Source organism: Benincasa hispida, chromosome 3 (assembly GCF_027475165.1).
Source record: "Benincasa hispida cultivar pf3 chromosome 3, pf3_genome.v1.1, whole genome shotgun sequence".
In the NCBI taxonomy this organism is placed as follows: Eukaryota; Viridiplantae; Streptophyta; class Magnoliopsida; order Cucurbitales; family Cucurbitaceae; genus Benincasa; species Benincasa hispida.
The window spans coordinates 65,797,443-65,813,014 of record NC_143480.1 but is presented as its reverse complement, the minus strand read 5'-3'; the positions used below and the strand labels follow the sequence as shown (position 1 = coordinate 65,813,014).

Sequence of the window (15,572 nt, the reverse complement as noted above, 5' to 3'; positions counted from 1 at the left end):
AGAACCCAGACCCTCGTAAATTGAATTATCTACGAGCTGTAGGATTCTACGGAGTCTCTTGTATAAAATTTATACAACTAGACTGATATCTGATAACGACATTAGTGGAACGATGGCGCCAGGAAACACACTTTCCACATGTTGCATGGAGAGTGTACAATTACACTTCAAGATGTAGCCATCCAATTTGTCTCCCAATTAATGGAAGACCATTGATCGGGTCTCTAAATTATGACTGGGAACAACTTTGTGCTCTTCTTTTAGGCATAACCACGAATGAAGCCATTCTTAAGGGAGGTCGTCTAAGCCTGCCATGGTTAACTGATCAATTTAACAACTTCACCTATCTACCAGACCATGTAGATGAAGAGGACCTGCAACGATATGCTTGAGCATATATTCTCACGTTGATTGGAGGATTAGTATTTCCCGACAAATCCAACAGCAGAGTGCACCTGATGTATCTTCCTCTCTTGGTGGATTTTGATGTTGTCAGGACTTACAGTTGGGTGCTGGATGTCTTGCATGGTTGTATAGGCAACTATGCAAGGGTGCAATTATAGATGGAAAAGACATTGCAGGCCCACTTTTATTGCTACAAATTTGGGCATGGGATCGATTTCCTCTTTTAGGGCCTCAACGACTCCATAGATACGAGAATAATTTAGGCGATTGACCACTTGCAGTAAGGTAAGCATATTTACCTCATTATTGTTGTTTTCATTATGAAATACTAATAGCTAAAATTTAACTTCTGATTGTTGTAGATGAAATGATAACTATTCTGTAATTAGAGCACCTACACATGTTCTAGTACAGTATAGGCACATACTTGATACACATATGCCTAACCAGGTAATATTTTATTCATTTATATATCATATATTCATAATGTTTCAATCTTTTGGTGAATTCATTTTTTGACATATATGCATGTAAATTATTTGGGAGTCATATAATCATCTGATCCAACTATTGCTGCCATACGGCCTCGATGGCAATGAGATATGGACATCCAGATGTCCACTCATATGCTTCTTCGTTGTGGAGTGGCATCACCCAGACCATGCGATGCATCAATTTGGGATGTTGCAACAAATTCCTCAACCTTGCAACACGGACGCCCGACTTCATTCACACGATCTAAGGGGCAGGCATGAGCGAGACTGGATTGCATATCTGGCTCCTCAAATTACAATATGAGAAAATCGACACAGTTTGGTTGTGAATGGATCTCTTATTAACAACGGTGTAGGTACTGAGCCTGGATATATTGAATGGTATTCCACTGTGAGCAGGCGATATATAACTAAAGCAGAAGCATCCTATCACTTGTTGGTATGAGTTTATTGTTTACTATGATTGTTTGATTTTATTTCTTCATTGCACACCAAATAAATTTTAAAGTCATTAACTTGTTATTCAATTCTTTTTCAGGTCATGCTTCCAAATTTGCCAATATCTGCTCAAAGAGCCTTTCATAGACTCACCTCGATATATCAAGTGTGATATTTCGATGGTGACGTTCCAATGGAAGAACAAGGTGATCCAGCAAGACATGAGGATGTCCCTATTCGACCTAATGTTCGGAATGAATATCCAACAACGTCACTCGATCAATACACTTCCATGATGTCCTCTCCCTTAACATTTGATTTTTTTCCAACAACCCTCAGTACACTAAGCATGGAAGAAGGACAAACTTCACATGTCCAACCAAACATCCATGACCAGTATGTTACATATCGACAACGTAGTGAGAGTATACACTTTCCAGAGGAAAGTCAACCACCAAGTGTAAGAGGGTGTGGCGATCGTGGACACTATGTCACTTAACATGATCGATCTAGGCGTAATAGAGGATATTCTTCCAGTCGTGAATAAAGAACATTGTACATATGATTAAATTTATTAATGAAATTCAATTACGAAAATGCACTTGTAGTCTACAACACATCCTAAAGAACCTTGACTATTATTTACAATAGTCGAAAGTTAATATCTATATTTTTGCATAAGTTTCTAACAACTTTAAACAAAAAAAAAAAATTGAAATAAAAAATTAATATTGAGTATATCAAATCAATCATAGCAATTTCTTAATTTCAAAATAACATTATTGTTTATACGGTTAAAAAAACTAGTAATATTACTATCAAAATAAAAAACGAGATTAGCGAGATAGTTGATTTTAGGTATGAATATTTAGAGTTAAAAAAATAAAATATTATTAACTGTAAAAAAACATAAGTAATGAAAGAGTTGGTTTCGAGTTGTTAAAAGAATGAAAAAAATAATAGCAAAAATATTTTTTATTTTTTTTATTTTTTTTAGGCATGCGTCTCTTCAAGAAACACAGTCTTTTTTTAAAATTTTTTTTAATGAATATGTCTCTTCAAGAGATGCATTCAATGTGGGAAAAAAATATTGTTGAATGCGTCTCTTGAAGAGACGCATTGAGTACGGGGGGAAAAAAATAAAATATTCCCGAATGCAAAGACGCATTCGGATGGGGATAAAAAGCTCCCCTTTTTCCCTAAATAAGTTCGAAAGCTACCCTTTTCCCCAATTAAATTTCAAAACAACCCCCCAATCTAAATAACCCTCAGACGGTATAAACAAGATTTAAAAAAGAGGAAAAAAAACCTTCAAAGAAGAATGGTTGCCACCGCTGCAAATGGTCTACTTGATCACCTAAAATAAGGGGGCCCTCAATTTCTTTTTTATTTGTAGCACCCACTTCTCTTTATATATATATATATTGCTCTCCCTTTAGACAAGGCTAGGATAAAGGGTTGAGCAAAAGGGGCTCACCCTTAAAAGAAGAATAGGGCAAAGGGTTGAGCAAAAAGGGTCTCTCCTTCAAATATAGATTAGTTAAAAGGTGATGGCAAAAAGGTCCACACCTTAGTTTAGGTTATGATTGGGAGTTGAGCAAAAGGGTATCTCTCTCGGCTAATGATATGCTTAGATATGATATGTTAGAAGATTATATGAAAGCTAGGTTAACAAATGGAGATGAACAAACGTTTTATGTTAGCTTCCAGCTATGTGTGTGTGTGTGTCTTGGAGACAAAACAAAACGACAATCTTGCCTCCCACTACATTAAAACTCATCATCTTGGAAAATGTCAAGACTCAACTCCCACTACAATTGTTATCTTTGATCTTCTTGGCAAACTCCAAGGTTCAACCTAAAACCCGTAAAACCAACAAAGTAATAAAACAAGAAACTATCAGAATGTAATTGTAGCTCATCTGTTCTTGCCCTGAGGTATGAGCAAGCTATGTGGAACTATCCTCCATACATAAAAGACAGTTATGTACTCCCTCTTCAACTAAGTGGTATCAACTAACATCTTCTTCACTCCTAAACACATGTTCTTGAAGAAGATACATTCTGCAAATGGTTTGACTCCTTCCTTCAATCCTGTTGTCAAGAAAAGACTTTATTCTTGACCTTAGCAAATGCTTTGGTCTTTTACTTTGATGCCCTTACTCGCCTATACGACTTCATCAATCCATTCGTCTATCTGACAACTGGGGATTCGTGATAGCCATCAACTTCCTCTCTCAGGCTTCTCAATTGTTCTTGAACTCATGCCTTGATCTGACTTATCAACACTAGCTATCAATGTTGCTAGCTCAACTGTACCTCTACACCTGTCATCTAGAGCTTTAACTGGCATCCACCATCACTTTGATCCTCTAACAACACTAAATCGACATCTGTACAGTGTGGAATTTTTGTGGCCGACTACCATTGCTTGGGATTCCAACACGAGTTTATAATGGCGACTGCCAGACTCACACTTGTGCCCTTATTATCCAATTTGCCAATAGAGATGAGATTGAACTTCATCCTAGGCACAAACCTGACATCTCGTAGTACTAACTTTTCGCCACCCTCTATCTTTAAATTAATATTTCTAATTCCATCTATTTTGGAAACTCTACAATTCTCCATCCTCACTAGACCACAATGTCCTGATGTGAAAGATGTGAATAGACTCCTATTTGAAGCTATATGTATGGAAGTTCCACATCAATTTATCCATTCTGATGAGTGACTACTTTTTTGTGTGTTACTCTCAACATAGGCATAGACATCATTAATTAATTTTTCATCAGTTTCAACCAGATTTATCATTACTTCTTTAGTTTCAACTCGATTTACCTCCTGTTTTCTTTTCTGATCCTTTTCTAGTTTCCTACTGAATTTTGAAGTGACCTTTCTTACGAAAATAATAAAACTCTATCTCCTTATTCCTATTCTTCCACTTTTTATTACTGCTACTTAACACATCATTTCATAGTATATCCTGCCTTTACCTTTAGTCACTGCTAAAGCTGAACCTACAGCAAATTCTTTACTAATGTCCTTCTTAAGAATTTCTTCAGATATAGCTAAATCACAAATTCTCAAAAACCTTAAAGTGTTATTCCCAATTGAATTAGACACCGCAATTTTCATGGTCTCCCAACTATCAGGTAAAGACATCAATAACTAAATAGCATGCAACTCATTAGTAATTCTATCTTAATAAATTTTAACTGATTAATTAAAGTGGTAACCTCATTAATATAGGAATGTATAGAAGCATTCTCAACCATTTGCATGTTGAAATACTTCATCAGAAGATAAGCATTACTATTGGCAGATGGTTTTTCATACCTATTTATAAGCACTTCCATCAACTTTACTGCATTAGTCTCATTGGCTATAAGACTAGCAACATTCATTGACAAACACATCCTGATGATTGTAACTGCTTCATTCAAGTTCTCGCAATCTTCATCTGAGATCCCTTTCGGTCTCTCTTTTAATGCTTTATGCAATTTCTTGCAAGTCAAGAAATCTTTAACTTGCATCTTTCAATACCCAAAATTTTTCCCATCAAATTTCACGATTCCGTCAAAACCTCTTAGCTCTATTAATCCCATGACTTCTGAACCAAAATGCTCTGATACCACTTGTTGGGAATTTATACTTAGATATAAATAAAATACGAAAACTAAATTATATCTAAAATTTACATTTCCACAGGTTAAAGCAAAAAATATCAACAATCATAAAATAATAATAATTAAGAGAAGAAAGAAAGAAAAACACTAAAAATATACTAGTTCGCCCCAAACTCGAGACTACGTCTAGTCTTCTACAATTGCAGGTATTACTATGATGAAAATTGCAATGGTTCCAAGACTCACGCCACATATTTCTCCCAAATAGTCCAACACGAAATATTTGATCCCAGTACTACATCCCGATGTCCACAGTCGCACACCCAGGTGGTATAAACAAGATTTAAAAATGAAAAAAAAAACTTCGAAGAAGAATGGTTGCCACCGTCGCAGATGGTGTGCTTGATCACTTCAAATAAGGAGGTCGTCAATTTTTTTTGATTTGCAGCACCCACTTCTCTCAAATTTAAATATATATATATGTTAAGAAGCCAAACCATAAATGGGCCTAGTCCATTATCTCCACGACAAAGTTTTGTCTCCACATTCTCAACCGATACAATTTTTAAAACGATGGGATATTAATATATCTACACAAAATATCATAAAAGTATCATTTTTTGTTACACCAAAATGAAATCATTTTCAATTTCTCGACTTCATACGCCCTTAATCCCGTTGCTCGACTTCATATGTCCTTAATCGCGTTGAATATACAAACATTGTTCTACAATCTCACATAAATTAGAAGTGAAGAAGACCATATGGTATATGGGACAAACTTTCCAAAACCAGATTAAACAACTTTGCATCCTAAATAAATTATTAACTCCACATATTAATTAATTTTCGGAACTAAAAATTTATAGATTTAATAACTCTCCTCAACATTCTAAAGCTTCATAAAGTTTGAATAGGATAGTTGCTTGTACCAACATACCATATTTTGCCAACTTAAAGTGTGGCTTAATTGGTCAAGCCTCTAGGGTATTCTTCCCTTTTTAGGCTTAATTATTCTTTTTAAAAAATCATTATCCAAAATTCATCAATGAAATTTCCTTCCTATGAAGAATAATGAGTGTTATCCTACGCAAGGAAGAAAATAGCTACAATAATACTAATTAGGTAGAACATTGAAATAAACTAATCAAACTCAACCAAATTCAATCCATAACTCAAAGCAAAATGAATAAATGAATTTTTGAAATAGTTAAAATTACTTTTGTTGTATTAAAATTATTTCGAAAGACAAGTTTAATCATTCAAAATCAATTCATTGTTTAATTTCACTTTTAAATATATTATTCATACTATTAAAATTGATTTCCAATGATTAAAAGCATTTTAAATTTTCAAGTATTTAATCTAACTATTTAAAAAAAAGCAAATCTAACTATTTAATCACTATCAAACATGCCCTAAAATGTGATAAAAATATTTTCTAAGATTGGTCATATTCAAATCTTAGGGCCCGTTTGAATCGACTTGAGGAAAAAACGTGTTTTTTTTTTTAAAAATCCATTTTTATTTAAATCCTTTAGATAAAAAGAGTTCAAAAGCTATTTTGAGTGGTTGCCAACCACTCCATTTTTTTTTCAAAATGAGTTATTTTTTAAATTTAACACTTGAAAATGTGATCCAAACATACCCTTAGTATATAACTCCATCAACACTAACCTCATCTACATCCTCGGCTGCAATATATATGAAAAAAATAGATTATCTAACACACGACCAAACTTGTCACACAGGATGTTATAGCATTTTCAGAGACATCATAAATAAATGTATATTAGTGAATGATCACTTAGGCTCCCCCTAAGTATGAGACTCCTCTACCAGTATCTTCCTACCTTCTTGTGAATATCTCTTCACGTTATAAACTTAGACTCCCCTAAGTTAGAGAATCTCTTCTCAAGAGATGATATCTTAGATTCCCTTTAAGACCAACCAATTTTCCCATAAAGCACGCTTCAATGACGATCAATGGCACAACTTCAAGATCAACAAAGATTCCTAATCAAAGTTCAACCACCACAAAAACATAACTCGTTTTGAACGAATCAAGAAGATCTAGAGACGTTCAAGATCAACAATGGTGAAAGCTTCACAATCTCGTAGATTGACATACTTGTGTTTCTCAACACAAACACAAGGCAATGACTTGAATATTTTTCAAAACGGTCAACGCTAAAACTGAACAAACTCATCATATATATTTGGTAGGATTGAGAATATATTCAAGGAAAGAATAAATCCACTCTGCAAGGAAAAATATAGTAGACCACGAAATATGGAAAATTTTACTGATAGATAAGGGAAAAATGTTGTTCAGATTTGTCTGTTCGTCAATTAATAATGTCACAGACAATGTTACACATGTTGTATGACATGTCATAGAGGAGAAGAAAACACACAAGTAACTATGCATTACACATATCAACATCTAAGGAACCAATCTCAAGGAAGAATTAGCACGACACGGAACATGTTACATAAATATGTTGTTCAAGATTTGTTTGTAAAAAATAAGGCAATTATACTCCAATAACAAACGCTTTAATAATACAAATATGGAGAGGGTCAGTGTGGAAAATACTAAATAATTACGCAACACCTCATATGAACAAGGACGAAAATATTGATATTCGTATCAATATTATAATCTCAAATTTACGGATATATCAACAAATTTCCAAAAACAAAATTTTAAAAAATATTTCATTTTGATTTATGAAACTTCATAACAAACTTATTTAAGCAATAAACTACAACTTTAAGCATATAAATCAATAGTTAGAAGTCAAATATGATTATTAATGAATATGAAGTGAATATTTCATTGGTAAAGTTTAGGTCAAACAAATGAAATATCAAATACAAGCTTCAATAATAAGATAATGACCTAGAAGGTCAATATTGACATAATATATTTGATAATGACAATATTGCTCTCGAGTTATAGTATATTTAAATTTTTTATTATAATTGGAGGTATCATGCATGAATATCAACGTCGACCCTAGTGATACCAATATAAGAGGATACCTTGGATCAAACCAAGATCCATCTAAACGAGGATACTCTAAATAATGTAGATAATACATAAATTCTGAGTTTAAGTCTCCTTTGCTCTCACAGGGAAGTTTCGGTCTCTGTATGTGCATCAATGTGTTATGCCCACTATAACCATGGGACTAAAACATAGGTTTTTTGCAAGTTTTTTGTTCATATTTTATTAATTGAAACTTTAAACTTGAATTGATGAAAATAGTGAAATGATGTAAACATTCCCTACAAAAGTTAGATTAAAATATAAGTTTTTTTTTGTGTTTTATTTTCTATTTTATTTATTGAAAATAAAAGTTTTTTTATGGTAAAAAAATAAAACTCACATGGATTGAAGTTAAATATTGTAAAAATGTAAGATTCCTTTTAAATATAGAAAAGTATTGAAAAAAATATTTTTAAATATAGAAAAATTCCACTAACATTGATAGACGTCCACGATGTATCTAGCCTAGTATCCACAATATTTTTGTAATATGTTTATAATATATCCACAATATTTACACGAGATTTCTGTTAATACGATGTTACTCTCTCATATCTCGATATTGGTAATATTGTCAAAATATGTATATTAGCAAGCTAATGAAGATGATGACACGAATGAGAGACACATAAAGTTAGGTGGATTTTATTTTATTTATGATCCGATATCTCAGCAATTTCCTTTCTGTAATGGGCCATATGGGCCATCATTCTCAAACAGAAATGATGTGCGATATGGAATTAAGAGGCGGCAAAGTTTCATTGGAGCTAACATAAACCCACTTATTCCCATAGTTAACTTGGAAGAGCCCCTAATTTAGGTCATCAATTTTCGCAAGCGTCTCAAATTTGATCAATTATGATTGTAGGCGATCGGGGTTTTAGGCCATTTATTATAGATCGATGATGGGGACACTGAAATGGTGGGTTGGCCATGTCCATGAGGGAGGGATTCTAGTTTGGGTTACAACAAATTGGTGAACATTGCAAGTTCAATGATCCAATTGAACATAATAGCATTTTACGTATATTAAAAAAAATTGTTGCATGACCCAGTACAAGATATATATAACGAAATTGAAGGTATATTGTAAATTATCCATGGGCTAATTCGGTGTATAGATATTTTTATGTACAAGGTAGTAGCATGGCTTAATCTGTTGAAATTTTTTATCTTAAGTACAAGGTATTTGTGTAGTGTTGGGGTAACTAAACTTATTTTAACTACTTTTAGTATAAGATATCTGTATGAAAAGAATTTTAGGACTTGTATTTTAATAAAGTAAAGTTTCCAATTTAAGAAGAGTGTATGTGAGAGAGTCGATAATTCTGAATGTTCGAGTTATTGTGGATGATAAGAAGCTCCAAATTGAAAGGGACAGTATTTTTAAAAAGAATTTTAAGTATATAAGATATTTGTTTGGCATAAAACTTAAATGGGAGAAGAGAATGGGTGGGTTTATTTTTCTAGATTTTGTAGGGGGAAATCAGGTTTTCTTTGAGATGTATTGTATTTTCTCTCTCTTGATTCCACAAATGTATACCGATTAGAATTATGTTTTTTTTCCCTTATTTTTATGTTTTTTGTTTTTCGAACATTCACATTTTCTTGCCTTTAGGTAAACCCAGTTTTTATGAAAGATATATACCTAAAGGATGTAGTTTTTTTTTCTTGCCTTTAGGTCACATTTTGTATTTTTCTTTCATAAAAACTATATAATTCTTGATTTCTTAAAAAGAAGTATATTTTATTAATGCCGGATGAATAATTTGTTAATTTGGAGATTATGATTCCTTTCTTTAGGGCAGATTTCAACTTTTGGATTAGATTTGTTTGATTGGATTCGTTACATTTAAATATTGTGTAATTCTGACTATTGTGAAGGATATATTCGTCCATGTTTCCAAATAATTATGGTGTAATTTAATGTAATATTTTATGTTTAGACATTTTTAGGATAAAAACTATGATTAGATATTTTTCCAATTTTGATTTTAAATTAAGACATTTGTCTAGTTACCCCTTAAAATTTTTGGATTAAAATATCATTTTTATTCTCGTATGTTCAATTTCAACCTTTGTATTTACAATAAATCTTAAATTAAATCCATCAAAATTATATTTGATCTAGATTCGTTAAACAATAGTAATAATTTTCATGTAATAAAAATACAATATGTGAATATATTCCCAAAATTTACCATAAAAATGCTAGCAGATAATAAAAAAAAGTTTCTTCTTTAAAAAAATAACAAATAAATTAGTAGTAGGGACTAAGTTTAAGTTTAATTTTAAGTTTTATTGAAAGTACATGATTAATCTTTGAAATTACATAACTTAAACTTCAACAAGTGAGAACCAAAATTCTATCATAATTATTTTGCTAAGGTATTAAATTGTTAAAAAGAGAAATTGACTTCTATCAAAGTAGAAACAAAACACCACCAAAATAGAACGGATAGTAACAAACAAAAACCTACCAAACACAAAAGTAAATAAAGCTTGCACAGTTATATTCACATAACTTTTATTTTATTATATATGCAAACAATTTTATTGTTTATTATTATCTTTTTAAAATCTTTTTTCCCTGTTTGTATTATTCTTCACATGGTATAGGTTAAAGAGTCCAAATAAATTAAGGGAAGAAAGACAATAGGATTTCAATTAAATAATGGTACCAAAACTTTTAAGATACCCATTCACCTACCACATAATTTTTTTTTTTTTTTTTTTTTAAATAATGAAGTGGACATTATTTCAAGTAGCTAAACTAATGGAGAATCCTGAAGCTGCAATCAATTTGTGTTAAACAAAAAAAAGTACAAATTCAAAGAAATTACCTTTCAAATTTTCAGGTAGGAGATGATCTGACAATTCTAAGCCTGATCTTTCACTAAACAAGATCATCAACTGGACCATAAATATTCAAAGGGATGAGAAAATTGGGAAACCGGGTAATGTAGCTCCAGCATCGACGATGTAAATGTTGCCCGAGACGTATCTAGACGAGTCGTCCACCAGATATCGGATGAGTGTTGTTAATGCTGGATCAGAAGTACCAAATGTCCTTAAAGGGCTAGTTTTAAAGGCTACAGTATTTAGCCAATCTTTCTGCATGAGACCCTCTGTAATCTCAGATTTAAACAGTCCGGGCGCTATAGAATTTACTCTGATATTGTATGGCCCTAATTCAAGAGCCATAACCTGCATATTCAAACAAATTATAACATGAAGTACACAAGCAAGCACAATACAAATACTCAAATCAAACCATCCATGATGAACAATTAATTGCGAAAATTGAAAATATCATTGACCCATAAGTACACTTTACACTGCCTTCACTTGTGGACTTAAGCACATTATCTCCTGCTTTTATACTATGCTAAATCATCGATAGACCCTAAAGTTTAAGTTGATGGGTTATGGGAAATTTTAATTATATCAGCAATTTAACAATGATTGAGAATGTGTTTGGCTTAAAGTTAGATTTGAATGGTATGAGAATGTGAAACTAAGCTTATGTTAAGGGCTAATCCAACTATGAAAACACTCACCTCATGAGCTCCATGGTTCTACAAATTATAACTTCATAAACTATACACAAACTAACACTTCTAATGTAGCATTTCAAACACAAACTAGATACATCCATACTTCCCAACTTCAACATCTAGAGGGAAAACTAGTCCATACCAATAAACATATACCTTTGTCAAAGTGTTTATGCCTGCCTTTGAAGCAGCATAGGCAAGGCCACCAGGTAATTGGCCTCTTTCAATACCAGAAATGGAAGAAATACTGATAACAGATCCACCTCGTTTGGAGTCACGCATATGACTACACACATACTTTGATACTAACCAAGAACCTTTAAGATTTGTTCCCATCACTTGATCCCATTCCTCTTCAGACAATTCCAAAGATGTCTTCACTGTGCCTGTGATTATACAAGGAAATCACCGTTGAAATACAGAGTTAGCAAAATAGCCTTCTTCTTCAATCAGAATGAAGGAAGAACTCAGTTAAATAACCCTTCACTACTGATCTGGCCTAATAATTTTTCAGACTTATCACAAACATCAGAAATTTTCAACTCTTCTTGAAGATCAAGTCATAATCCAGATTATGCTGCAATCAATTGAATCTTAACTACTATAATCGAACTCCGTTAGACCTTCTACTAGAGATTCCGATCAAAACCTACCGAAATTTTGAATATCCTACCTACCTTTCCTCCAGAACTAAAGAGAGAATAAATTTGAAGTTCGAATAAAGAGATTACCTCTAAAACCTGCATTATTCACCAAGGCATCGATGAAGCCGAACGAATCCCAAGCATTTTTTATGGATTTCTCGATACTCTTTCCATCGGCGCTAACATCGAGCTCCACAGCCACGGCTCTAGGACCGGTAACCGGAGCGACGGAGGAAGATGAGGAGACATTAAGGCGATTGATTTCTTCACAGAGAGATTGGAGTCTATCGATTCGGCGTGCGGCAGCGACGATTCTGCAACCGGCTTTAGCAAGATCGAGACAGAACTCACGGCCAAGCCCCGACGAGGCTCCGGTGACCATCACCACTTTGCCGTGAAGGCAGTTCCAAGGCTCGAGCTGAGTAGCTGAAGATTGCTGCCGTACCGCCATAACTTCTGGTGAAGGAAACAGAAAGGAAGAAGATGATTGACTGATTCAATAAAAAGCGCTGCAGATTGTAGTGGAAATAAATAAGGAAAAAAAAAGGGAAAAAAATTATTTTTATTTATGTTTAATTATATTATCAAAGTGGCCTACTTTTTTATTAAGATCTTTTTTTTTTTTTTTTTTTTTTTTTTTTTTTTTTTTTTTTTTTTTTTTTTTTTTTTTTTTTTTTTACCGCTTTTCTATTATTCTGCAATCTGCATTATCTCCATTCGGTAAAATGAGTTTTGTTTATTTATTTATTATTCTTATTCATCAATGGTATGAAATTAACGATACTAAAAAATTGTACCTAACTTTAGGCGAAAATAATTTAATTTTAAAATATAAATGAAATGATATGAAACTAACCTCCAACTCCAATGTATTATGTTAAGAATTTTGTATAATTATTATTTTGTAGTATCATACATCTATAACACATTTTATCCTAACAAAAATGATCTGAGATGTAATCAAGATGACATTTTAAAATAATTGGTAAAAAATAGTGCTATTTGTCTAATATGATTTTTTTTGGCGCATTTCTGAAAAATATCCAAAAAAAAAATAAAATTAGGGAGTTTGAAGCAAGAAGTTGGTTATTATAGTTCTAGTTATTATAATTGGGTTATAATAGTTTATGTTTGGAGTGTAGATTATTTTAGTTTGAGTTATAATAGTATGTGTTTGAGGTTTAAACTATTTTAATTGGAGAAAGAAATTAAAATACTGTAGCAAAGAATAAAAAAAATGATAAATGTAAAATAATAAAAACTGTAACAAATAGTAAATAATGTAGCAAATAGAAATTTTGAAATAATGTTGACTATAGCTAATTATGGAATACAAAATAGTATTTACAGTAACAAAATGCAGTTATTATAGTCTTAGAACTGTTTTTACCCCCAAACACTATTAAATGTTAGCTTTTTTAGTTATTTTATGTCATAAAACGTGACTTTACTTTGTTTCCACATGTGGCCATACATGAAAATAAAATTATTATTTATGTCTAGATTTTAAATATTCATGTGATGAGTGATAACAATATAGAAATTTAAAAAATATATATATTCAATAAAAAAAAAATAAAGTTATATTTCACCAAAAGTGAATTCAACTAAACTAGTATAAAATATGTGTTAGCAATCAAGAGATCTATGGTTTGAAAACTTCATCTCATATTGTACTAAAAAAACAAAGTTATATTTTTATAATTTTATTGTTTACTGTATATGTTTGAAATTGATGGAAACACGAATATCAACATAGACTTTGACTTCGTTGTTGAAATAGTCTCGACTTTCAAGTAAATTTTAGAGAATCATGGAACCTATTTCATATAAAAAAAATATTAAATCTCTACTTCTTTAGCAAGAACTCAAGTTACACTGCCACGACTCAAAGTTTACAATACTCGGGTAATCTTGGAGAGAAATTCTCTCTCGATTTTCCTTGATCGATTCTGAGAGGCAATATGCCTAATTTATTATAGTTGCCCTAATTTGGTGAGAGATAAATAATAAGAATTACAATAAAAAAAAATCTAAATGTAAAATATAGATGGCTTAGTAGGGGTGTTCAAAAAATCTGATGACCTGAAAAAATCGATCAACCCAACCCAACCCAACCCGTGCAGTTTGGTTGGGTTATCAACTCATTTGGGTTGAGTTGAGTTCAAATAAATGAAAATTTTATGGATTGGGTTGGTTCATGAGTTCACCTAATATAACCCAAACTAACTCGAACCAACCCGAATTTATTATTAATTTAAATTTTTTTTATTAATTATAACACAATTATTTATACATATATTAATTTTAATTTTATTTAATTCTAATATTTTTTGAATAATTTATTCTTCAACAACTTTCAAAATTAGTTTCTTTGTAGAAAGAAAATTTTCACTATATAAATTGAAATTGAGTTGTTAATCTTAAATCAATATATGAAAATAATTAAATTAAATTTTTACATATTTACGTTTTGCTTCTTTTTAGAACAAAATTTTAAATAAATGACCCGATTAACCCGAATCAACCCAACCCAAATATTTCATGCTTGGGTTGGGTTGGGTTCATTTTTTAATAAGTGTTATTGGGTTTGGTCTAAAAAATCTTTCAACCCAACCCAACTCAACTTATGAACACCCCCTATGGCCTAGTTTTAGAGGCTAAGGATGGAATCTTCATAACAACTTCATAACAAAAAATTTCTTGACAAGTCCTTCAGACATGGCTTTTTTCCTTTGACATGGCATTTCAGATCTGAGTTGGCATTCTCTAACTCTTTAGCTTCATCCTTCTTGGCATTCTTCCTAATATCCCCGTCAAACTAGAAGGTAGGTCAACTATACCAAGTTTGGAACGTAGACAAAAGTATTGAGAATGAGTCAGAGGTTTTATTAGGCAGCCCGTTGTTACATTAAGGGACCCTCAAAGAACTTGATCCCTCACGAAATGGACATCAATTTCAATATGTTTGCTCTGGATGTGGCAAGGGCACTGGCGTTGAGATTATCACACCACAATATAGGAGTTTGAGACTCCTTCATGCCCATTTTGCCTAACAATTGTTGAAGTTGTATGATTTCAGATGAAACAGTGGCTAGAGCCCTATATTCTAACTCCATGTCGGACCTGACAACAGCTGTTTCCTTTTTGGATGACCAAGAGACTAGATTTCCACCCACATAAATACAATATGCAACAATATTGACATCAATGTATGCTCAATCAACATCGAAAAAGCCATGGAGATTATTGCTTGGTTGAAACAGAATGCCAACGTGTTTAGTTCCACTTATATATCTCAATAAACTTTTGATGGTCTACCAGTGGATGTTAGTTGACAATTGAAGAAAT

The 15,572-nt window shown here is 32.2% G+C and overlaps 1 protein-coding gene across 2 annotated transcripts; it reads right to left on the bottom strand.

The window, feature by feature from the left end:
• Positions 1-6,627: 6,627 nt before the first annotated feature.
• LOC120073750 (uncharacterized) lies at positions 6,628-12,936 on the bottom strand. Of its 2 annotated transcripts, XR_005480787.2 has the most exons (4): positions 12,309-12,771; positions 11,734-11,963; positions 10,864-11,227; positions 6,628-6,981 (listed from the first exon to the last, which is right to left on the bottom strand). XR_005480787.2 is itself a non-coding variant. In XM_039026578.2 (3 exons), exons 1-3 carry the CDS (start codon positions 12,670-12,672, stop codon positions 10,949-10,951), a joined length of 873 nt encoding a protein of 290 aa, XP_038882506.1. In that variant the 5' UTR covers positions 12,673-12,936; the 3' UTR covers positions 10,659-10,948. The 2 variants fall into 2 exon arrangements, 1 of the variants encoding a protein (XP_038882506.1); XM_039026578.2 differs by lacking the exon at positions 6,628-6,981 and having other exon boundaries at positions 10,659-11,227; positions 12,309-12,936.
• Positions 12,937-15,572: the final 2,636 nt, after the last annotated feature.